Raw genomic sequence first — 23,346 nt, forward strand, 5'->3', positions numbered from 1 at the left:
GAGCGGTTCTTCTCTTTTCTGGATCGCGAGCCAAGCGCGGAGAACAGCCCGTCGCGTCCGCAGGGAATGGAAGTTCGGGACAATAAACAGTAATGGCGGATACGTGCTCGGGGATTTACTTCTGGTCGGCTCTCCCCTCCCGACCCGCCATCCCCCTGTGTGCGCGGCTGTCCACGAACGTCGCCTGGAACCCGTTCTTTCTCTCCGATTGAATTCAATGGTTACCCTCGTCGTCTTATTTATTGGATGCGTTCCTTCGCTCCGGCGGCGCGCAACAACTGCAACTTGCAACGGCACTGAACGGTTGCACCGATGTCGTCCCTCTTCGATGCTCGCTGCTTTTATTCCGCCGAGACGCTGCTGCGGCGTGCTTACGTGCGCGGAAATTCGTTTCGCGTGCACACAGCTGTGCTGCGGCTTCCCGTGCTCCGAGAGATCGATCGATCGATCCTCCGGTAGATTTAGATGGTCCGATCCTCGAGCTGACACCGGGCAATCGGTGGTCCAGCTTTTCGCCTCGCTTCTCCGACTCCATTCTCTTCGACGGCCAGAGGGTGCTCCAAAAATTCTCTCCTTCTTCCTTATTGATCTTCGGGTAACAAGTGATAACTTGTTAGTTATATCCAAGATATTCTTTGAAAGAGAGAAAAGGACGTCCCTGTTTCACGACTATCGGCAAACAGAAGAACAAATCGTTCGATAGGTAGGTTAGATAGTCTAGATAGCCTAGTGCCGATTGATGGATCACGAGCGTTCAACAGCGATCAAAGCGGAATCTTCTCATTTACCATAGCTCGTTCCGTGTATCGTCCCATCGACGCCCTTTTTCCTCGCTGCTGTCCCCGTATTTTTACGTCAGACGACACCGACGTAGTCTCTCGTAAGCCGATCAGATTAAGAAATCTTTTGTAGCAGGCTCTCGAAAGTTCTCCTCTATCGCGCTATTTCAATCTCACGCGTGAACTGGTCACTCTAAATTTCCCCGAGAAAGTTGGCGTTCGGACGATTGTCCTTGTTTCAGCTTCTCTATTTCAGGTCGAGTCCGTTGGAAGCGTGATCGATGATACTTCGATTACTCGAGTACAAAGGAAAGTATCCGAACGGGATTTCGCGGAGCGACCACGAATCGTGGAAATAAATAGCCGGTCGTGAATACGAGAGAACGGATTCGAAATACCGAATGAGGAAGGATAATTTCGTTGCAGAGCTGCTTCATCCCAGCGAACTGTCCTCCTCCATGGAATCCTTGGCGGCGTACGAAGCGTCTGTCGGTTCTCCCGGGCCGGTGCACCAGAGCCAGCGAACGAAGCGGATGAGAACGAGCTTCAAGCACCATCAGTTGCGGACGATGAAGAATTATTTTGCTATAAATCAGAACCCCGACGCGAAGGACCTCAAGCAACTGGCGCAAAAGACGGGGCTTTCGAAGAGGGTGCTTCAGGTAGGAAATAAATTTCAACCCCCCGATATCCTTCCTCCCGAATCCAGTTCGATGTCGATGTCGCGTTGAAACTCGAGTACCGCGGATAATTATCGGCACGATCGTTTCTCGTGTAGTCGCATTATCCGACAAATATAACGCTCCAGCGAAACCGTCGCGTATCGCGATTCCATTAAACCAGACGTCTAGCCGAAACATAAATTCTCGGAGGAGATCGAATACGACGGGAGGAAAATTGACATCCGACGATATATTACTAATTACTCGATAATTAAATTTCTATTCGTCGATTCGTATCGTTTCTGTAACCACTCGCGCTAGCAAGAAATTCACGGGTCCAGCGTTTCTGTGACAAAATTCCAGACGACGGGTGTACCACGTCGTTGGTGATTCTGCCACGAAAGCATTACGACACGTGCGTGACACGTCTTTCCAGCGCAAATGGTTGATCGGATTCTCGTCGATCGGTGTACGCTTTAATACAAATCAATTCTCACTTGTGCCACGTTATATTATATCGCATCCATCGCGATTTTTGTTCGTCCAACTCGCCGAGGTGTTGCAATAATTTCGAAATATCAACGCGACGCGAGAAACGGGCCCTGAGCAAGGATCTCGGTTGGCACAGGTCTGGTTCCAAAACGCCCGCGCGAAATGGCGACGGAACATGATGAGGCAGGAGGGCAACACGACGACCAGCAACGTGGGGTGCCCAGGGACGCCGGTGCCGTCGAACACGGCCGGTTCGCCGAACGTAGGACCGGCGGCTAGCATCCTGGGGGACAGCAACAGCATGCCGTCGACCTCGATGGAGGAGCTGCACGCTCTTCATCACCTACATTCCGGCGTTTCCTCTCAGGTCTCCTTCTCCGATCTTTACTGACGACGGCTTGAGATGGAGGAAGACAGCTACAGCAGCCTTTCCAGCCATCTTGGATGAAGGATCGCCGCGTCTTTCTTCGGGATCGACTTTCGACGCGCCAATTTTCAGGAGAGAAGCGCGTTCCCTCGGGATCCGCTCGATTTTCTTACCCCTTTGGCTCAGGATCGTCGACGTCTCGCGCGTAGCTTCGCTGAAATCTCGCGGAGCGCGTTTCCACACGCGCGATTCCTCTCCTGAACGGCGCGGAATCGAGTTCCAGGCGAAGGGACTCGAGGCTAAGCCTCGGACGAATTTCCTGGCGAGGTGAGAGGTCTCCACCCGAGTTTTCGAGAATCGGACGATTAGGGTTCCAGCTTTGGCCATTTCTCCAGCGAGGAGATTAGTCCATCTTGCGATTTTGATTATACCTGCTCTCTGGGTACCGAGTATTCTTAATTTAATAAGCGACACACACTCCGCGAATGAAGACGTTTCTCACCGCTAATGGCTCGCAAACGGTTTCTTCCTACGAGCTTGTCAAATTCCGCAATTATCGCGTTCGTTGGAGCAAACCGACTCTTAAACGCCTTTCGCCGATTATACATCAACAATCTGCAAACGTCAATTACGCGTAACAAGAACAAACGACCGTGCATCGATCACGAGCCTGGATTTACGCGGCGGGCAACGCTAAAAACGATCAGTCGATCCATCAACTATCGACGAAACGAGCGTCTTCCGGATCTAACATAGCCGGTCCCCGATTCCCGATCCAACAGCCTCGAAAACGTGCGGAGAAACTCGCCAGAAAACGTGTCCGAGGTTCGCGAGTGCGGCGGAAGCAGCTGGCGCCGACAGGGTGTCAGCTGAGACGGATTATGTTTAAGTAATCAGTGATAATAATCATAGTTCCATGCACATCCGAATTACCAAAGGTACTAGGCGATAGTTTGTCTCGCTAGCGAGAGCGCGAGCCGGGTCCGGGTGCGCGGACGAGCGAGGTACCATCGAGTCGAGAGAAACGGCCCCGTTGGCCGGCGATAAAAATGTCCCATGGCGGTCCTCCGATCGAGGGGGCCCGAGGAGGGTCCGGACGAAATGGGCGTAGCTCCCTTCCAGCGTGTAATTATATTATACCGCGGGATTATTTCGTTCGTTCGAACTGGGTCTGGTTTTTGGGCCCTTTAAACCGGGCCATTTCGCGCGATCGACTTGAACCGCGGCGAAAAAATGGCCTCCACTGGCGCCCCACCGTTTTCGCTCGATCCTCGCGTTCGTCGCGAATGCAACGAGAGATCGCGACGGATCAGCGATGGATCGCGATGGATCGACGGACGATACGGCCCAGATCGTTTCGATACCTCGATCTTCCCCTCCCGTGGCACACTGGCCCGACCTCGCGCGCTGCTTCACTCCTCCTTTTTAGCCGAGAACCGTGTCACGAAGACACTTTTTGATAACGGCGATTTACGGGCTAGAGAATCGCGAACGAACGAGCGACAGGTGTGGTAAAACGGCGTTCCTCTCCTCGTGCCAAAAAGAAAACGTACGTACATACGAGTAGCTAAGATACGAGTTCATTTTGTACGGCGCCGGTCGAATCCAAAGCCTCCGTGGCAGACTTTCCGGACGAAATTTATCGTCTCGATCCGATATCGATGGTTCGCGATTTATTACTCGGTTGTCGCGAAAACGGCGAAAGCTTGGCGGAAGAATAGGCACAGGCAGAAATTCTTCGGGCAACGAGTCGCGTCCATCTTTGGATTCGATCGACGCGAGACACACTCATTCGACCACTGACGACACGGTATGTATATTAGAGACAGTGAAAATTAGTGGACAGATCTCAGACAGAGTTTTTAGCCGGACCCAAGCGACGCACTAAGGGCTTGGGACGATGGACGCGTGGCAAAGCGATGGACATCGAAAAACCGAGATGGAAGCACCAGGATGACGAAGATAAGGATGCAAAGCGAATTATCGATGCGAACTTTCGACTCGTGACACACGCGTGCGTCATCCTTTCGACGTGACGTTAAAACGAAATAATAATAATAATAAAACAGAAAGAAAGAAAAAAAAAAAAAGAAATAAATAGAAACAAGGATTCCTATGACGAGAAGAAGAAATTTATTTGTAACGATCGAGAACTTATAATTTTTATATATATACGTGGTAATTAGAAAAATGATATTTATCGACTGCGAGCGACCAGACGTTTCGAGATAAAGATCGTCCCGATGGAATTCTAAATCCCGCGATCCCATTCCCCGGTGAAATTTCCCTTCCCTGCCCGCGGACAACATCTCGTCAATTATCGCGAACGGACCGCCAGACCGGCGGTTTTTCTTACTTCTTTCCACATTTTGCGACGCAACACCCGAGTCAGAGGCGGGCTCGACGGGGACGCGTCGAGTCGGGAATAGTCCGCATAGTCGGCAAAGTGGCGGCAGTCGCATGTTAGGCATGTGTAGCATAGCGATGATTTAATGTACGTCAGCGTCTTAAAAATCGAAACAAGAAAAAAAAAAAAACGTAATAACGATAAGGTAAAACCATGGGTGAACCAATTATGTAAAACTGTATAGATGAGATTAATGTGCAGCATTCGAGTGCGACTATTATCGTATAATAAATAGTTACGTACATCTGGACTTTGAAACTGCCACAGCTCACTCTTCGCCGCGAATTGTCTCCCCCTATTCGCCGAGTGGCAAAGTCGCGAAAATCATCCCCGATGGAGGAGCCAACCGTGGATCCCAGTCTCGTTCTTAATTGAATCGCAAATTAAGACCCTATCCCTGACCGAAAAAGAGACCTCGAAGGAACACCGCGGGCCCCACGATCTTGCTCGTCGAACGTACGAATAATATCGGAACGCGGGGCCATGAAACGCGAATTTTATTCGCGCTGCGCGGGCCTCTTCCGCCATCGGGGGCCCGAAAGCGTCGCCGCCTTTGGCCCTCGAGGCTCGCGATAACCGTGTCGGTTGAAAATATCGAGAGGCCCGAATAACGTAACGACATCCGGTGTCCCTTGGACCACGCGGTCGCGGCCGACCCCGCTACTAGTTTCCGCCACACGCGAGCCGGTCGCGGCGAGATCTGGCCGTGTAGAGAGCAAGTGCGAGTTCTAATTAGCATCAAATTAGGTATTTAAGGATTTCACGTTCGTGCGTGAACGAATCACGTCGTGGGGAAGGGTGCCGGGTGGGGGAAGGCTGGAGAACCCGAGGAGAAAAGGGGTTCGACGTGGTTCAAAGAGGAAGAACAAGAAGAAGCAGCGGAGGGGGAAGAAGAAGAAGACGAGGAGGAGGAGGAGGAGGAGGAAGAAGAAGAAGAAGAAGAAGAAGCAAAAGAAGGAGGAGAAAGAAGAAGAGGATAAAGGAGAGGAAAGAGGAAGCGGAGGAGTAGGAGGAGGAGGCGGAGGAAGGTCGAGAGGCGGAAGAAAAAGAAGACGAAGGTCTCCTACTTAGGGGTTATACCAACATAGGGACCTCTCGTGTAAATTGTAGGCCCCGGAGTCGTATAAGTGCAGCGCGCTGTACGGCGTATACATATATTTTGTCGGCGCTCATATAAGTTAATTTTCAATCTATATGCGGGTTCTCGGATGGCGCACGGCGACTCATCAACGAAATGAAGAAATTGAGACTCTCGTTAATATTTAATGAGCGCGAGGAGGATACAATGGCCAGACCCATCCGCGGGGACTTCGAAATATCACCTCCGCGAGCGGATGCGGGCGCGCGCGCACGCCGCCGCATGCTCGTCGTGATGCCGCGTGTTTACGGGCGTGTTAACGCGGCCGCAACGTGAATGGACCAAGGATCTTTATACCCCGAGATGTAGAAAAGACGATTCGGTTCAGATTATTCCGACTCGTTTATTCCCTCTTCCTATACGCGTATATCGCATTAAAAAGCGACTACGGGGCTAAGAAGCGAGAGAGAGAGAGAGAGAGATGATAAAGGTAAAATCGATCGCGTAACGCAAAGGTAAAACCGATCCGACTCGCGTTTTCAAGAAAATTAACGGTCCCCGGTTATACGGAAAGTGGAATAAAAAGCTGTTATGCCGATTCTGTTATAAACATTGTGCGCTTGGCTGATCGGTCGAGACATCGAACGATGATCGCGCCATCGAGAGGCATCCAATTTGTGGCCCTTTTGTTGGCTGGCCTATTTACAACTAATTTACGAGCCGGTCCATCGGCAGAGAGGCATATGCGTAAACGGTTAACGAGAGGGGACACGTCGAGGCAAGAAGCCTCGGAGGGACCCGCGCGCATCCATGAATTCCGCGTATTTTCTGGGTTGTCGAAAAGCAGTCGTCGTTGCTGCTACCTTTTACAGCGGCGACAGCTGCGCCCAGAATCTGGTCCTCCCCTTTTATTGACGATCGCGAATCGCGTGCGTCCGCGTTGCGCGCTTTATCTGCCGCGAACACGACACTCGAAAACGGCCGCCACGATTCGAGCGAATCGGAGCGATCCGTGCCTCTTTTTCGCCGATTAACCCGATTCCTCGGGCACGAGTCGCGACAAAGTGCTTACTCCGATCCGTGCCTCTTTTTCGCCGATTAACCCGATTCCTCGGGCACGAGTCGCGACAAAGTGCTTCCTCGTCGAATCGGGAGCGAGAGGAGATCTCTTTGCTCGCCAACGGTGACGTTTTCGTGCGTCTCGTCGTGGTCCACGAGTGTCACGAGCACGGACGTTCGGCAGACGAGTTCTCTCGCGCGTACAATTCGTCAAACGCCGTACAAAGGCACGAAAGCATCGCCGCTAATTAGGTCAGGCTTCCTCGTTACTCCCGCGTTATCTCGCCATAATTTTTCCGTGCCGCGTAATTACACAGCCCGTTACAGATTATCGGCAATCTGCACGGGCGCGCGCGGAACGGAAGCTCGGAAATTACGAGATGGATTTACAGGCTGGAATAACGAGCCACCGTGTTCCGCGCGAGTGTCGAACGGCTCGCGAAATCGCTCGCGCACCTTCCCATTTTTATCGCGATACCACGGGCCCACCCGGTCGATCGAAAATTGGCCCTCGCGCGGCGAATTTATGTTTCTGCACGCAAGGAACAGGACCTGTTGGCAAGGTGATCGAGCGACACTCGATGGCGGCGATGAATCGCGAAAATAGCGTGAGGCCCGTGCACGGTTAATTTGCGACCGGTTGCGCGATCTCCTACAGGTGTTTACACGCTCGAGCCAACTTCATTTGTCCGTGGAAATCGGCCGACCTTTAACACCGCGCCACCATCACCGGATAGCGCCGTGATATCCGCCTCCGAGACGCGAACGAGCGAGACGGGACGAGGTAACAGGTTGTCCGTGTTCACACGCAGGTACACACGAACACCTGGCTGAGCGTGGATAGGTGTCGGGGAGAAAGCAGGAGGGAATGGTTCCCGGGTCCCATGACCGATCGAATTTTACGTTAATTAGTTAAGCGTCGTTAAGTGGCACGCGAGGGCGTTCGAACGACGCGGGTAACGAAGGTGGTACGAGTATTCCACGTTGCCGAGGACGCCATTGGCCACGGTAATTTCCGATAGTCGAACTCGAGGATTCGCAAAGATTCGTGACGAAAGGGACGTTGGCGACAACGGTGCGTTGCGTGGACCTCGCGAAAAGTTGGAAGGAGGCACGAAAAAGAAAAGTGCAAGGGAACGAAAGACCTAATATACCCTCCGAGTTACTACCCTATGATTAATCCCGAATCGTATCCTAATCGTCGAGTTTCCTACGCGTTCTTAGAAGCTGGAGCGATTTTTTCGACACCCCGTACGAGGAAACGGGGGCCAGCCGAACGAGCGAGCGGGGCCTAGGAGCGCACAGTCCGCCAATTAGTCCCCGCGGCAACCCGTGTTCCCCTACATTTCAATTGGCCGGCGATCATCGAAATGATTCGGCAAAAGATAAAAAACGTGGCGCACAAGTCTGCCGTCCGGTGAGAGCGAGCTGTCCGCAAATCGTCGCATTCTCGGATCGGTGGCCGAGGAGTCGGCCGCAACAAGAACGAAAGGACGGCTGTCAAGGAACGGTACAGGCGAGGGATCGCTGGAAAAGATCGACCCGCGGACGACTCGAAGCCTCCGGTAGCCGGTCGGTATCCGGTCGGTATCCGGTCGGTGTCGAAGCGGCCGATCGGCTTAAAAAGTGGACCAATTTTCAGTAATTTGTACGCGATGGTGCCGCGAACGCGTGCACGTATCCGCTCGCGTTGGCAGCAGGATCGCTCCTCTCCACCTTCTCGACCCAACGCCGAAGACGGTAGCGCACACGCGCGCGTGTGTGTCCACTTACGACCGAAGGTGTAAAAGGCAGCGATGGGGACGATGGACACAAGGTGAAGAGAGAGAGAGAGAGAGAGAGAGAGAGAGAGAGAGAGAGAGAGAGAGAGAGAGAGAGGGGGGGGAGGGACAGCGAGAGGCGTAGAGAGGGAAACGGTGAACCGAGAAGGGTGGCTAGCAGAAGGCTATTTTCGAGGGGAGAGGAAGCCTTCGAAGACGACGAGGACGACGAAGAGGAGGACGACGACGACGACGACGGTGTTCACGGGTTCGGTCGATAGTCTTTTGTTCTGTCAAACGTCGGAACGTGGACCGCGCCCGGTTCCTCTTCGCGAGGGAGAGAACGAAACGAAACGAGGCGGGCTGTGAGGCAAGGAAGAGCGCGGAGAGGCCTCTCTTCCCTCGGTTTCTCTTCTCTGTTGGTCGTAGCAGGCTCTTTCAGCCGAAGGACGAGGAGAACGGAGCAGCGGAGACAACGAGAGGGCCTCGAGGAGCGGAGTTTTTATTGGGGCGGCTGCTCTTGCAGCCAGGGTCCGGCAATCGTCTCTTGCCAACTCGATATATACGCGACTGTCTCTCTGGCGGGTAGAGAGAAGCTCGCGGACGCGTGTTGGTATACTACGTATACGTGCACCGCGTGCACGGTTACGCAGGGATGGGTTACACTGGCTGGCGCAAGAGAGGAGACCGCGACTCGTTTTCTGACTGCAAGAAGGGCAGCCAGAGAGCCAGCTGCTACCGCCAGCATCTACCGCCATTGCATTGGATGTTACGCTTCCGCCGATAGCCGAGGGGACCCGTCGTCCACCTCGCGTCCTCTCCACGCTCGCTGTATCCTCTTCGTGTTTCTTCTCTTTCGTTCTTTGCCCGTTCTTCTGCGTGTCCGCGGTCGCGATAAGCTCCGCTGCCGATTCCGATTGCCTCGCCTTGCCTCTCGCTTCGCCGGAAGCTGCCCGGGACACGGCAGATGGCTGCCGACAGGGTGACAGAGGCACGCGTTACCCGTGTATATTGGCCCCGCAAGAAAACCAGTATCCCCCGGACTGTTCTTCGTTGGCCGACGTCGAGAGATGGACCTACCTGCTGCGAGAGCTTAACCTCCACCTCTCTGCCCTCGTTCCACCACCCTCCTCCGCCGCCCTCCTCCTCCACCACCTGAGCCCGACGTGGAAACGATAAAAACCTAGCGAGGGGCGGTGGCGGTGGCGGCGACGGCGGCCAGGACGGAAGGCCTCTTTGAACAGCGTCGCGCGACGCGTTCCGGGACGCGGTCGTATGAGAAATTGCGTTTTAATTAGAGGGAACGAATTACGAAGACGAATTACGAAGAAGAGAGGAGGAACGCCTGTTGTTGACCAGGTGATTACAGCGAATCGCATAAAACGCGGCCGCCGTCGAGCTTTCACCAGGGGCAAAAACGTCCCGAGAAGGGATGGCGGAACACCTGCTGACGGAACGTTACGACCGCCTCGCTGAAGGATAGATCGCCGATAAGATCCGCAATACGGGGCAGGAAGCATCATCCGTGCTGCGCCCGTGTCCCGGCTAATCATAGCGCATCCGTTGAATCGGAATGAGCCAGCGAAACCTGTCCGACTGTTTCAGCTTGCGCGCAGTCTGCCGGACAATAGCGAGGATCGCTCGGTTCGACCGTTTACTCAGTCCACTCCTCCTGTTACGCGCGTCGAGGAGACCACGGGGACCGAGGCAGGGAGGAGACGGTACGGGGGATGATCGGACGCATTTCCATAGATTGGAAGCGTGGCGCGGAGGGGAAGGTTGGTTCTCGAAAGTCGGAGACAACCGTCGGACTAGCACCGTCGGGGTCGATTCCACGGGGAAACTGACACTCGGAGCACCGGATATATTTCACGGTCGGCTGTCGGGCACCGCGAGTTTATGATAATGACAGCGAGTCGCAAGTTTCCTCCGTCTGCTGGCGCTATTTCCAGGCGACTCGAAAGCCCGACTCGTAGACCAGCGAACGAAAAAGACGCGGATGGCGAAGAGAGTGGAAGAGAGAAGGGTGGAGGAGAGGAGAGGAACGGTAGGTCGGTTGTTCCCTTTTCTCCGCGGCGGTGAAGAGGAGCCGATGGGATGGCCGGAGCAACGGCAGATGCTGTTGCATATGGAGAACAGAAAAGGAACGAAAGATGGCCGCGGGTACCCCAGCATTGTCTACCAAAGACTCCGTTGTAAATAATGTCTCTCCATGGCGGCGAACCAGAAGGTTGGAGAGTTGGCAAACTATACGGTCTGGTTGGCCCCTGGCTCTCTTCCTCTATCTTCTTCTTCCTCCTCCATCCCACCCACCCCGCGCACCCGTGTCCCTCCCCCTTTCACCCGGTTTCGGCTTCTTTTTCTCTCTTTCCAGAACCTGTCGCGCATAAACTGATTCGGTCCCGATGTCCCCTCGCACGGGACTCCCATTGGCCACCGCAGTCACGCCGTTTGCTTTGTTTCCTTTGTCGTCTCTGTCCCGGTCCCCCCGACCCCACCCGCCGCGTTTTGGACCACCCTCTCCATCGCGGTACGTCGCCGAATATTTCGCAAAAGTTACGGGGGCCGGCCGGCAGCGGCGGCCGTTTATCGGCCACGTAAATCGCCACGCGGTTGCACACGAGGGTGGACCGCGCCGACTTTTCCCTCGTGTAACGAGTCACTCGTACGCCCCGTCCTTCCGATCTGCTGCGCTTTCGAGCCGTGAACACGGCTTTCGGGCTTCCCTGCTTTTCGAGCACTCCTCCTGGCCCGACCACGCCAACCACCCCTTTCCTTTTTCCCCGTCCAACCGCGTCGCGATTTTTCCACCGTTCCAGAGAAAGATCGGAGAACGCCGGGGGGGTTGAACGCGCCGTTTGACGCGCCACGCGGATCAGCGAAGGGGTGGTATTCGAAATTCGCCACGGCAAGTTTAAAGTCTCGAACGGTATTTCCGTTCACGCGTTCAAGGAGTTTCCTCGATCACGGAGCAGTCCGTTGGACCGGGGTCGAAAATTTCACCCCGCGTGCGTGGGAAATTAGGGGACAAAGGATGGCGGATGGCGGAATAAAAATGGCGTTTTCGAAAACGCGTTACACTTGGATTCACCCTGTATACGCGGAGAGACGTAAGTCGGTATCGGGACGATCGAAGAGGGCGAGGAGGAGAAGGAGGCGGTGGAAGAGGTGGAGGAAGAGGAGACGGGGTTGGTTGGTGCGGCACAGTGCGAGTTCACGTTTCGCGGTCTTTTTTCTCGGATTATCCAAGCGGCGCATCGCTTATTCGTGTATCGACCTTTTTCGCCTTTTTGCCCTTTTTCTCCTGGGGGTGCAGGGAGGATTCTTTGTTTGCGACGGTTTCTCCAGGAAGAAGCGGAGAGCCGAGGGAGAAGATAGTGGCCATTGTGGCACGATCCGGACAAAGGTCGCTATAGCGACGGAATTCAAAGGAGCTGAAGAATGGCGGCCGATGCAAATTGAAGGTTTTTTCTCGTACGTGGCTACCGTGGACTTTTCGCGAATCGCGGATACAGCCGGCGCGGTGCGGCGCGGAGCATGGGATTAGATCTCGCGCGTCGACGAAATCGTTAGCGAGATCCTCGCGATATTCGCCGCGCGATTTCTCTCCCCCTCGCGCTACCCGTTCTCGCTGCTCCGCGAATAAGAGAAAGAGAAACTTTACGCGTCGGAACGCTTGGCCGGGATTTTATTCGAATTTTATCTCCGTTCGTCGAACTTGCAATTCGTTTTATCGACTCGTCATCGCCGTCTTCGACGTTCAACGCGCATCCCTTGGCGACCGTGCAGGCCAACGGAAGAAGTTGCATCGAAGCGACGCGATCATCTATTTCAACCGTGCCCACGGAGAAAGAGATCGTCAACTCGTCAAACGCACACCTATAAAATTAATCATTCCGCCGGCGAGGTAAGAAGGAGCAAGAACCGGTGGAGTGGAGAGAACAGAGCGAGCGAGCAAAGTCCCGCCTTTGCTGGCCGGTTATCAAGATCATTGATCCCGCACAAGGAGCGAAGCGCAGCTTTTTGCGGAGGGGCGTGGGGGTCGAAAAAAGGACGGGCAAAAGGATTTTCCAAGAAGTAGGTGCATTTTTTTCTTATCGGGGACCAGCGGCACGCCGGCGAGAAATTTCGTGAATGGAATCTCGTCCTAGGAGGCACCATTTATTCCGGCAGTTAATTCGCTATCGTGCCCTGTCGAACGCTCCCTGACAGTGGTCGGGAGATTTACTTCTGATCGGTTGATAACCCGCCAGTGGCCATGTCCGCTGTGTCTACAGTGTGTTTTTCAAGCAAACTTGTATCTGGACTCGAAGCTCGCCGGCCACGAGTGTGCCTCTAGGCCACTCATGCGCCCCTCTCTCGCTCTCTCTCTCCAGCGCTTCCACCACGAGCTTGATAAATCTTCCTCATTTTTTAATCGACCGTTTATTGCCGCGAGAAACGCGAAATAAATCACGGGGGCGTCATTAAACTATACGGCTACGTGACGCTGTATCTTCCACCCTAGTCCCTGCTCGCAGTTCGAAAATCAGATATCCGTCGTCGTCCTCCTCCTCATCCCCCTGCGCTTCCTACTCGTCGTCGATTGAATTCCCGTTCCGGATAACGCGAAACTTTTACTCGCTCCCTTCGCTTTCCCATCGTCTGGACCCGTGGTCGAGGCACCGAGAAGAAAATTCTCAAAGCATCGTGGACGATACACGCGCGGGAACCGCGTTGCAACCTGTTCCAGAGGAAAGAAGCGGCCGACCCATGTTTGGCGGTAGGTCATCAACGAGCGGCTATTCATCGCTAATTTCATCTCGCCTTCGTCTCGGCTTCTTTCGTGGCACGGTCGAAATTCGTTCCGAACTCGGGCCTTGGAGCCGGGACCCGGACCTTTTTAACGCGCTATAACTCAATCAGTCGATGAGCTACGGGCTACGCCCACGTATCGGCTCTCTTTTCCTACGACTTTCGAACTTTCCACGAAGGACGCGTCGAGAGGCTGTGATCAGCGAGCGACCCGAACAGGTCGTAAACGGGGCTGAACAGGGTCGGGCCCCGTCGTCGATTAACATTCAAATTGCCCGCGCTGGTCGCGGTTCACGAACAAAGTCCCGGCGCTGTACCCGTTCCAATCTTAATCGTTCCGATTACTCCGTCCTTTTCCTGATAACGCGGAATAACGACGGCTGGTCCCGGGGGTCGGTGAATAGCCGGGGAATTAATTTCGTTCGCAGGAGGATTCTATTACGCGTGGAACGAACTTGGAAGTCGGCGCGCACCGGCTCGAGGAAGTAATTTATCGCCGGGGATACCGTTCGCTTCTGCGATTCGGGGCCCCGAAGTTGTTAGACACGCTATATTAGAAACCAGTTTCAAACTCTCGCCGGAATTATGGGAAATGGAAGAAAAATGCTGGCCGTAATTTCCGTCTCGCTTCTCGTTACCTGCGGCAAAAAGGTCGGACAGATCGGTCCGGTTCGGCTCTCGGTTCTCGTACGTACCAACGATCCTCTTGGATTTCTCTATTAATATCCCACCGATCCGTTTATTCACGATTTTCTTTCCTCTGGTCCAGGCCCCGGGCCACGCCCACTATCGCGAGTTTCTAACCCCGCGACGAGTCCCTGAAAGGAGACCGCTCTCTTTCTCTTTCTCTGCCTCTGACGAGCATCCGTCGCGACTGCGGCCGCGGCGAAAAAATAAAGGAAAAAGGTGGAGCGACCATTAGACCTCGCGAAGGGAACCTCCGGATTCGACGGTGTGCACGGGGCGAGCAAGAACGGGGAAAAAGGTAAAAGAGCGAGGCTCGGAAGGGCGCGTAAAAAGATCGCGCGCGGTCTAATCGGCCGTGGGAAGCGAGACGGAGAGAAGGAAGGCACGGGGCGCGCGTTCGAGCACTCGCGCGCGTCTCTGGACGAGAGACGGGGACGGGGTCTCACCGGTGTGGAGACTCTGTCGACTTTTTCCATCGGCGCCGAGAGGTTTCGCGCGAGGTCACAGAGTTTACGCCGGGTCCGTGATATATACCCGTCGCTCGGCCACGGCGGAGGGGTGCAACGGCGGAGCCGAAGAAGGGCAAAAAGGGCGTGCTGCAGTCCACCTCGCGCGGGCGTAGGTTTGTTTTAACAAGGCATTTAAAGCGTACTCGGTAAACATTCGACGAGAAATATTGGTTGTTTATGGCGCGGTGATTTATCACCTCGCGCGCCTCCGCCAGGCCCGCTAGCGAAACGGCCGGGCCGGACACGAACGGGAAAGAAGGTGGAGAACGGGCCCACAGCGAGGAGGGAATGGGATGGGTCCGGTGGAAATAAGTTCAGCCACGGTTCATCCGACTGGAGAGCGCGCGCGCGCACGCGGCCAGCGAGGCCACGACGCAGCAGCCCTTGAGGGCAAGAGCAGCGAGCCTCGGACACGCCGGGTTTTAGCGCCGCTTAGAAGGACGAAGCTCGGGCCCCCGTCGGTGATGGCGCATTTATTTCGCGATAACCGCGAATAAATTCCACCGTGGGTGTAATTATTGCGCCGGGATTAGCCGGCGTTCCCTGCCCCGTGACCACTTATCCGTAAGGGCACGTAAGTAATGTCTCGTCAGCGGCGTCCAAGACCGTTCCTCTCGCCGCTGCGCGCTCCTCGAGCCTGAATTATCGACGTTTTTTAATTGGGCCCGTTGCGTGGGCGGTAGAGAGAAATTGGCTCGGCGGCCGCTCCGTCCACGCGCTACGCGGACCCTTTCACTTTCCCCGCGAGCTCGCGCTAGCACCGGCCGTCGAGCGAGCGAGCGAGCGAGCGCGTCCACGTGCCGCGCGCGGAATTATCGCGAATAATCGAGCGAGACCGAGCGAAAGAGAACAGAGAGGATCTCGTGGGTGTGAACACCACTCTGACAGATTTAACAGGTATATCCGAGCGGCGCGTAATAAACGCGTGATTTAGCATCGCGCTCGATACCGGCTCGCTCGTCCAACGATCCCGGTTACGCGCTTTTTGCGCCCCAGTTTCCGCGAAATCTCGTTCCGTGCGTCGGCCAAGCGTGAAATATCAGCGACGAAACGCGAGGAAGAGAAACGTAGGAACGCGTCCACGCCGGGAAAGTCAGTTCGCGAATACTCGAGCGGCGTAAGGACGCTGCGCGTCGTATAAACAGGTTGGGATAATGACGCAGGAGTCTATATAGCCGGGCGAGGTCATCGACGAACGTCGTCGGTCTGGATAACTCGTTGCCTTTCGACGGCCGATTGGCTCTTTACCGTCGAATTGCGGGGGTCGTCTCTGGTCTCTGCCACGGTTCATTCGGTAGGATAGACAGGTTCCGCGCGACGCCGAATTTGCTATGCCTTGCAAAGAGAAGAGGTATGACGGACGCAAGCCTCTCCAAAAGTATCGTCGCGAGGAAGCAGGATCGTTGGCCGAAATTGAATTATAAAATTCCTGGCGGCTATTAGAGAGAATCGCCCCTAAAACGGGGCCCGATAATCTATGACACGCGTGCAGAGAGGACGCGTCCTTTTCGAGGCGCATTAATAGACCGACCACCTTCGCGGTCAGCTGTCGGAGCTTCCCATATTTCCGAGCAGGAGATCCGGCCGTAAATCTTTCTAGTCCTCTCGTTAGCCGAAAAACACCGAGCATTACCGTGCACCAGTGGCCAGGAACGTCCCTATTCGCGCCACCAAATTAGGGTCCCGGGACCGATCCGTGGAATCGGCGCTGAAATATTACAAAACGATCCGGACCGTGGTTGCCCTTTTCCACGAAGGGATACGAGGAAGCATGCGACAGGACACAGCGAGCATACGTGGAGGGAAAAAAATTCAAGGAGCTATTAAGAGGGAATCCCTCATAGCGCCGCTACCGTGGAAGATGATAATCTCGGCCGGCTACCGTAACCCGGGCCGGACCCTCTGGCCCGATGACGGGGCCCCGCGGTCGATAGATTTTACCTCATAGTCGCTGAAATTTCGCCGTAGGAGGTCCGCCGGGTTGACGCTATTAAAACGATACCACGGACAATGGCCGTTTCTGCCAGGAATCCCCGTGATCGTGGCCGGGCCCCGGATAGAGGGGCGAACGAGGGCCGCAAGATGTTTTCGAAATGAGGCGAACTCCTTTAGCAGGGGCATTCTTAATCTTCATTAGTTCGTTTAGAATTTGCATACCAGAGGCTCGCTCGTTTATCTGATCGTAGGCAGCGACAACAGTTGAAGGACCCGTGAGCTTCACCGTTGTCCTTGCCCCGTGTCGCGTGTTCCTGCCCTGGCCTTCGACGTTCTCGGTGTCCAGGCACCCGGGAGTCTGGGTACTGGCTGCTCCTCGAGATCTCTCGTCGCTTCGACGACCAAGCAGAAGAGGAAAATTTTCGCTCCAGACCTTGGATAATTTTTTAACGCGCGAACGGAAACGATACACCGCGTCCTCGATGCGGGAAATGAAAGGGAATCGGTCGATTGGTTCCGGTGTAATATGGTTGTTACGACGAGGATAATCCCGGAGCGTGTGGCCCGCTCGTCTGTCGAACGCTCGCGCACGTGAAATCGTTCTTTTAATCCATCGGAGAGCGACGTTCCCTCGGTGAAAGTTCTGCATACAGCACGGTCCCCGGTTATTAGGCCCACCCAATCAGTGCTTAATCGTGACCTAACCTCCAGCGCGGACCGCTTTGGGAAGCGCAGCGAGCGAAGGGGGCCAAGAAGGTCAAGCTTAGCCCTGAGACGCTGAACCTCACCTTATCGCGCTCCCTCGTCCGGGTGGCCTACTCGGCCTTAATTGCGGGCCCATATCACGATCCAATATGGCCGCCCACCGCGAGTATTAGACCCTATGGCGAACGTCAATGTCCGCTTTATGTAAGAAATACGGTATATCGCGCATCGGCCGCGCGAGCTAGCTCGAGCGCGCTTCATCAAGGACAGCCGGCGCAGCAACCACGGGCACAGAAATTACAGTTCTCTCTGAGCTGTCTCTCTGGACCGAAACCGGTACGCGACCGTCGTCTCGGAGAACGGTCTAGATCGGTGGCGTCGCGAGAATACGTCTTCGACGAATGGGTCCGGGCGATAAAATGGTGGACGCAGAGGCGGAGGACTCGATCCGTGGAACGCGAACGCGACGCCGTGCCATCGATTTTCCATGGCTCGCCCTTGGTGACGAAGTCTGCCTCGCTACCGAGGTGCACAAATCAGCGGGCTTTCGAACGAGAAGAAGCGCGGATCCACGGCTAATTTATCGGCCATCCACGCGATGCAGGCAATCTCGCGGAACTCGGAGGGAAAAAACGCGACGCGGTTCAATGGGAACGCAATTCCATTTGCAGTACATCATTCCCGGCTACCCACGATACAATGTAATCTACGCGAAGAGAAGATCGTATTCGAGATAAACGCTGCTCTCGATCCTTACCTCGCTCGGTTTCCGGGCAAAAATTCGACGGCCACGATTCACGGCTTGTCCGGCGTGTCCGTTCATTTTTCATATTCACCGATTCGCTCAAGGACGGTCTCCCGGTTGGAAAATCGGCGGCCACCGTTCGCGGTCATTTATCAAACAGGCTCTTCCTCCCTTCCAGCGCGCGTTCCCGTAACACCTTTGAAAAATGATTCTTATCTGTCCGTTTGTGGCCCCTCTGCGGCGGACACGGCTGTTCGTTTTACCATTCGTTCTCTATCGGCGATCAGGTAGCCGCGAGTGTCTCAATCTGCCTCTCTCTGATCCGGCAGAGCAGATCCCTCCCGCGGGCAGAGGAACAGAGAGGTTGCAGCGCACGACGCCGCGCCGGTCCAAGGCACAGCCGTACGCGTGACCCGTCACTTTTCCAGATCGGTAACGCCGATTTCTGGCCAACGCAAAGTTTCCACTTGTACGTTTCCTTTTCTTCGCTCAGGTAGCCAACCATTAGTCTCGCATATTCCCGATGGCATGCCGATCTGGCATAACCGTTTCCCTCGAGGGACGATATAAGCGATCCCTCGTGAAAGCAATCCGCGTCTGTCAGCATCGACGTTCTTATCGGCGACGTGATTAATTATTTTCACCGTGGAACCGATGCTACTTGCCGACCTTCCTTTTCCCTCTTCGCTTCATCATCCGCGGGACGTCCACTGGTTGTTGCGCGCGGACCTCGATTTCCGTTCAGCCACTCAGGGTCACCGCTTCTTCGTAATCTTCCTCGATGATCGCCGATTTCTTTTCATCGGTATGCCGTACGACCATCGACCACTGCTGCTCCCGTGCATTCTCTCCGCCGTTCACCTCGGTCAACTTTGTCACCGTGCAATTCCCTGCTGCACCGGGGTTGCCGAGACCATGCCAACCAACCAGACTCGACCCTCGCTCTACTCGAACGACATATCCACGTTGGTGCAATCGCGAGCGAGAGGAATTCTCGCGAAAGCGCGAGAGCGTAACGCGGATACGACAACGACGACGACGATCGCGACACCTCGTCTCGCGATCGGGGCACCGTGACGATCGATCGACGTGGCGCGAAGCGATAATTACGCGCAGCCGCGCGGCCATCGGCTCGCCGAATAAATCCAAGCCGGTCGAGCGTCGGTTGAAAAGTTAATTCGCGGGATTCTTCGGGAGTACCAGTTAAACTGTCATTACGCGTGTCATCGCGTTACCCGATGTCCAGGATAACGAGCTCGTGCGTCTCGTGACACGATCGTTATCGGTCCTCTCCTTGAACGGACGCGCGTAGGAAACTGGTCGAGTCGAGGGGACGATTAACCGACAGTGACAGCCGTCACCGGTATCATCGTCGACGTGACGGTCGCCAACGGATATTTTCCCGTCGTTTTTACGTTTCCCTGGTTAGCCACTGCGACCATGTTCCCGGGGATCGATTATCGGTTACGATTACCACCGGAGATCCTCGTTCCCCGATTATCCTTTCTCCACTCTTGTTTCTACCTCGTATCCACCTTTCCACGCTCTGTCCCTGTCTCTCTTTGTCTGTTGGACTGCTCTCGCCACCGTTACCGCGTTCTCGCTTCGAAAGGGGTAACATGGTGGTTGGAGAACCAGGTTCGAAGGGTGGCATCCATGCTCCTCGGAGCTGTGCCACCTTTTCCCCGCGCTAGCGAACCAACGGCACCTCCTCCTTGTCAACGTCACGGTGTCGCGTAACGACGATCCAAAAGCGTAAGTACAGATACAATCACCGAGTGTCATCGGGATGTCGAAGCGGTTCGGTCGGACGTAATGAGGCCTAAGTGTTCCGTCCGCGCACGCACGTAGCTCGACCACCTGTGCCGTTTGCCTGTACGACATATTGCCTGCGTAATTTCGGTGTAACAGGTACCGGATGTGATCGTTGTTCCATCGTGTTCCATGATAACCGGTCATCCTGTGCGAACATCCACCATGACCATCATCGTCACCACCACCGCCGCCACCACCACCACCACCACCACCACCACTACCATCATCTCTACCACTACTACGACCACTACTACTGCCACTGCTACTACCACCACCACCACCACCACCACCACCACCGCCACCACCACCACCACCTTCAGCACTACCACCAGCGAGCAGCACCGTCGTCGCGTCGAACGAAGCTCTCGAAGCTTTTCCCTGACACGCGTGTGTACACCGAGGAATCGGTCACTACGAGAAAAGGTGGACGAGGGACGGGAAAAAGGGGGAGAGGCCCCGTTGCAGCTGCAATTTCGCGTGCTGCACGCATGTCGAATAGCCAAGAGGGGCGATCAAGGCAAACGCACCCTGGAGGACTGGGCGACGAGAACAAACTAGCCTCCGAGCATTGGTGGCCGTTCCGTTCGCTTCTCGGCGGCCTCTCAGAGAGCCGAAGAGAAGTCGCCCGGTTATGGCTACGCCTGCTACGCCAGAAGAGGCGGTTAACGAGTCTAATTAGCGACGAAAACGAAAACGAGTTTGACCCTTTTTTCTCTCTTTCATCTCTCCGCCCGGCTTCGCCTTGTCTTTCTCCCTTAAACTCTCTCTCCCTACCCCAACCCCTCCTACTCTGCTCCCTTTCCTTCTTCCTTCGCAGACTCTCAGCCTCCGAGTCTCCTCTCTTTCCTTCCTACCCTTCCTTCTCTTCCCTCCTTTCTTCGCCTTCCTCTCTCTCTCTCTCCTCCCCTTCGTCTTTCTCTCGGCCTTCCTTTTACGTCCGTCTATCCCCTTTTCTCTCCTTCGCACTCTCCCGTTTCCTCTTCCCGGACGACGGATGGATCGCGAACCCTACGGAGCCGGCGGCCCTGTCGGCTTCCTTTTTTCGCGAGCAAACGAAATCAGGTCAGTGGGACGCGCGAAGGGAGGTCGAGACTGACGGCAGAGACTTTAATTTGCGTGCTTGCGCTGATTACGCTTAGACCGCCTCGGCCGTCGTGAGACGCGACCTCCGCCGGCGAGCGCCGAGCTTCGTACGGTGGCACGGAATCAGGTTTTCGACCAGCACGAGAGTCGGCCTTGCCTCTTGCCTCTTGCATTCTTCGTCTCTCTAATCGCCAGTGTATACGCCATCCAGAAAATAAACCTGTATATGCATATTACTCGCTCACTCGCTCTTTATTCTTCCACCCCTTGCACTCCGCGGGCGAGCACGTTGCGTAACGGGGTACCAAACGTTTCAGGTATCCCGGTACCCGACGATCACGCGATCCTGTAACGATAATGTCAACGAACGCGGGAAGAGCCGAAGCTCTAACGAAATGAAGGAATATTTAATTTTCCGAAGAAAAATAGTCGAATGGATCAAAAAATTTCCATTCATCCCCAATTTCTCGACGGTTAATTGCTACATCGGTAGTACCTGCGTGTAGAACACAACGTTTTATGCATTTCGTGCAATTTTTTAAAATTCCATTTTTATTCCGAATTTTTGGACGACGCGAGGAGTCTGGTTCCGATGGATCTGGTTCACAAATACGGAAGAGTCGATTCAAAATCGAGCGGCGAAGGCGTGCACGTAGCTGGAGCCTATGCACTTGTACGAGAGGAAAAAGGGAAGGTGGCGATTGGCATCGCGAACGACGGAGAGCGAGAGTAAGGACGGGCGGAAGAAGATGAGAGTGGCCATTAATTAAAAGGAGTATAACGACCTTAAAGCTTCGTTAGCATACCCGTGGGCGGTTTCCTAAGATATTCCGTTTGTCCGGTATTCGGGGACTAAACCGAATCTCGGCTTTCCTTCCACTCTCTTCTCACGGAATTTTTAATTCCTCGAAAAAGTTGTCGCGCTTGCACCACGGAAACTGACTATCGAAATCATTCTCGGTGTTCAAATTATCCGTGTATTTTCAAGATTCTACCCTCCTAAATATTCTCTCCAAGCTCTTTGGATTTTTCCTATCAAAAATAAATTTTTCCTCATTTTCCCAACCCGATCGATCCCAACCATAGGAGTATCGTATGTGGTAAATTTTATCAGAGAAATTTTCGTTTGCAATTTTTTCTTCCGCATTTTTGATTCGCCGAGTAGGGTCGAGGACGAAAAGTCGAGGCTACGGATGCACACAAAAGAGCGCGTCGCGGCCACGGTTCTCGGAACAGATTTGCTTCGATACACCCTCGCCGGGCACGGACATCGACGTCGTCTCGTTTTTAAGATAATCGCTGGAAAAGACAAAGTTGAACGCGCGGCATGTCGCGGCGACCGCCGCACCGCCGGTTCCTCTAATCGAGATCGTACACCGTGGCATTTTTTCGACTACCGCACGGCTTGATTGAGCTTCGGTGAAAAGCATTCAATTTATACGGGAGATATCTTGATCGGGAGGGCGAGCGAAGAATGTACCTTCATTAAGGCGGGTTCGACGAACACGGTTTCGCTTTCGCTTCCAAACGTCCAATAATAACATTTTTTTCCTAGAGGGCCTAGACAGCCGGACCGCGGGCGGAATACCATCCCGAAAATTTGTTTAACGACGCCGACCCGCTCGAAACAGCGCAGCCGATCAATAGAGGCCAGGGCGAACGATACGCCTGCCACCGGATGGCTTCTTCAAAATTTACAAGCCTAGACTCGCGTCCAAAAATCCATAGATCCCGGTGTTGCGAATTATTTCGGCAACCTTTGTTCGGCGACGACCCGCTGCTTCCTCGAGTTCCGACACCGGGGAGATCTTGACAGTCGGTGGGTCGAGGATGCTTCAAAATGGAGGACGGATCCTGGATGTTGACCAGGAAATTTGTGGAACATCGCGGAAGAGATCGAATTTAAGTTTGTGAACAATTCTGTAAATTTCGTGGAATATAAATGGAATATAAATATATTTGTAAATACTCGGAGGAATTTAATTAACCCTAGAAAAATGAAAATCCTCGATTCGTGGAAAGGGGAAAATTTCGACTCGCGTCGCCTTTCGAAAATTATTATCAATTTATATCCACCATAATTATTGGCGCGACGCAGACGTTGCACTTTACTTCGCTCCGTTGTAAATTAGCCACCATTAGCGTGGGCGTTCTTTATTAGAACAATGAACAGCAGTTTGTTGGTTGCAATAGCAACATCTAGTACCATTAGAGTAATCATAAACTATGGCGTATGGCTGGTTCGAACGACACGGCGCACTCGTAAAATCAATCGAGCCTAAAAGTACAAGTGTTCCGACTTCTGGAACGGTAAATCGAGATATTTAAAAGGATAAGTCACTCGAGCATCGATCAGTGCTCGTGCAACGTTACGATCGATTACATTTTATTACAGTTAGTTATGTACTCGTACGATCCATTTCAAATGGATCTTTCCTTACCGGGTGTTACACCTGGTCTACGAAAAGT

At 54.1% G+C, this 23,346-nt stretch overlaps 1 protein-coding gene across 1 annotated transcript in view; it reads left to right on the top strand.

Annotated features, from left to right (window-relative positions):
• LOC108547010 (LIM/homeobox protein Lhx9) overlaps positions 1-2,467 on the top strand; it is an 18,504-nt gene extending 16,037 nt beyond the window's left edge. Inside the window, exons 5-6 of the mRNA XM_017899337.1 lie at positions 1,206-1,441; positions 2,070-2,467. Of these exons, the coding sequence (XP_017754826.1) occupies positions 1,206-1,441; positions 2,070-2,324 (491 nt within the window). The 3' untranslated portion in view covers positions 2,325-2,467. The remainder of the gene's footprint in view (positions 1-1,205; positions 1,442-2,069) is intronic.
• Positions 2,468-23,346: the final 20,879 nt, after the last annotated feature.

Source organism: Eufriesea mexicana, unplaced genomic scaffold (assembly GCF_001483705.2).
Source record: "Eufriesea mexicana isolate 0111107269 unplaced genomic scaffold, ASM148370v2 scaffold812, whole genome shotgun sequence".
Taxonomy (NCBI): domain Eukaryota; kingdom Metazoa; phylum Arthropoda; class Insecta; order Hymenoptera; family Apidae; genus Eufriesea; species Eufriesea mexicana.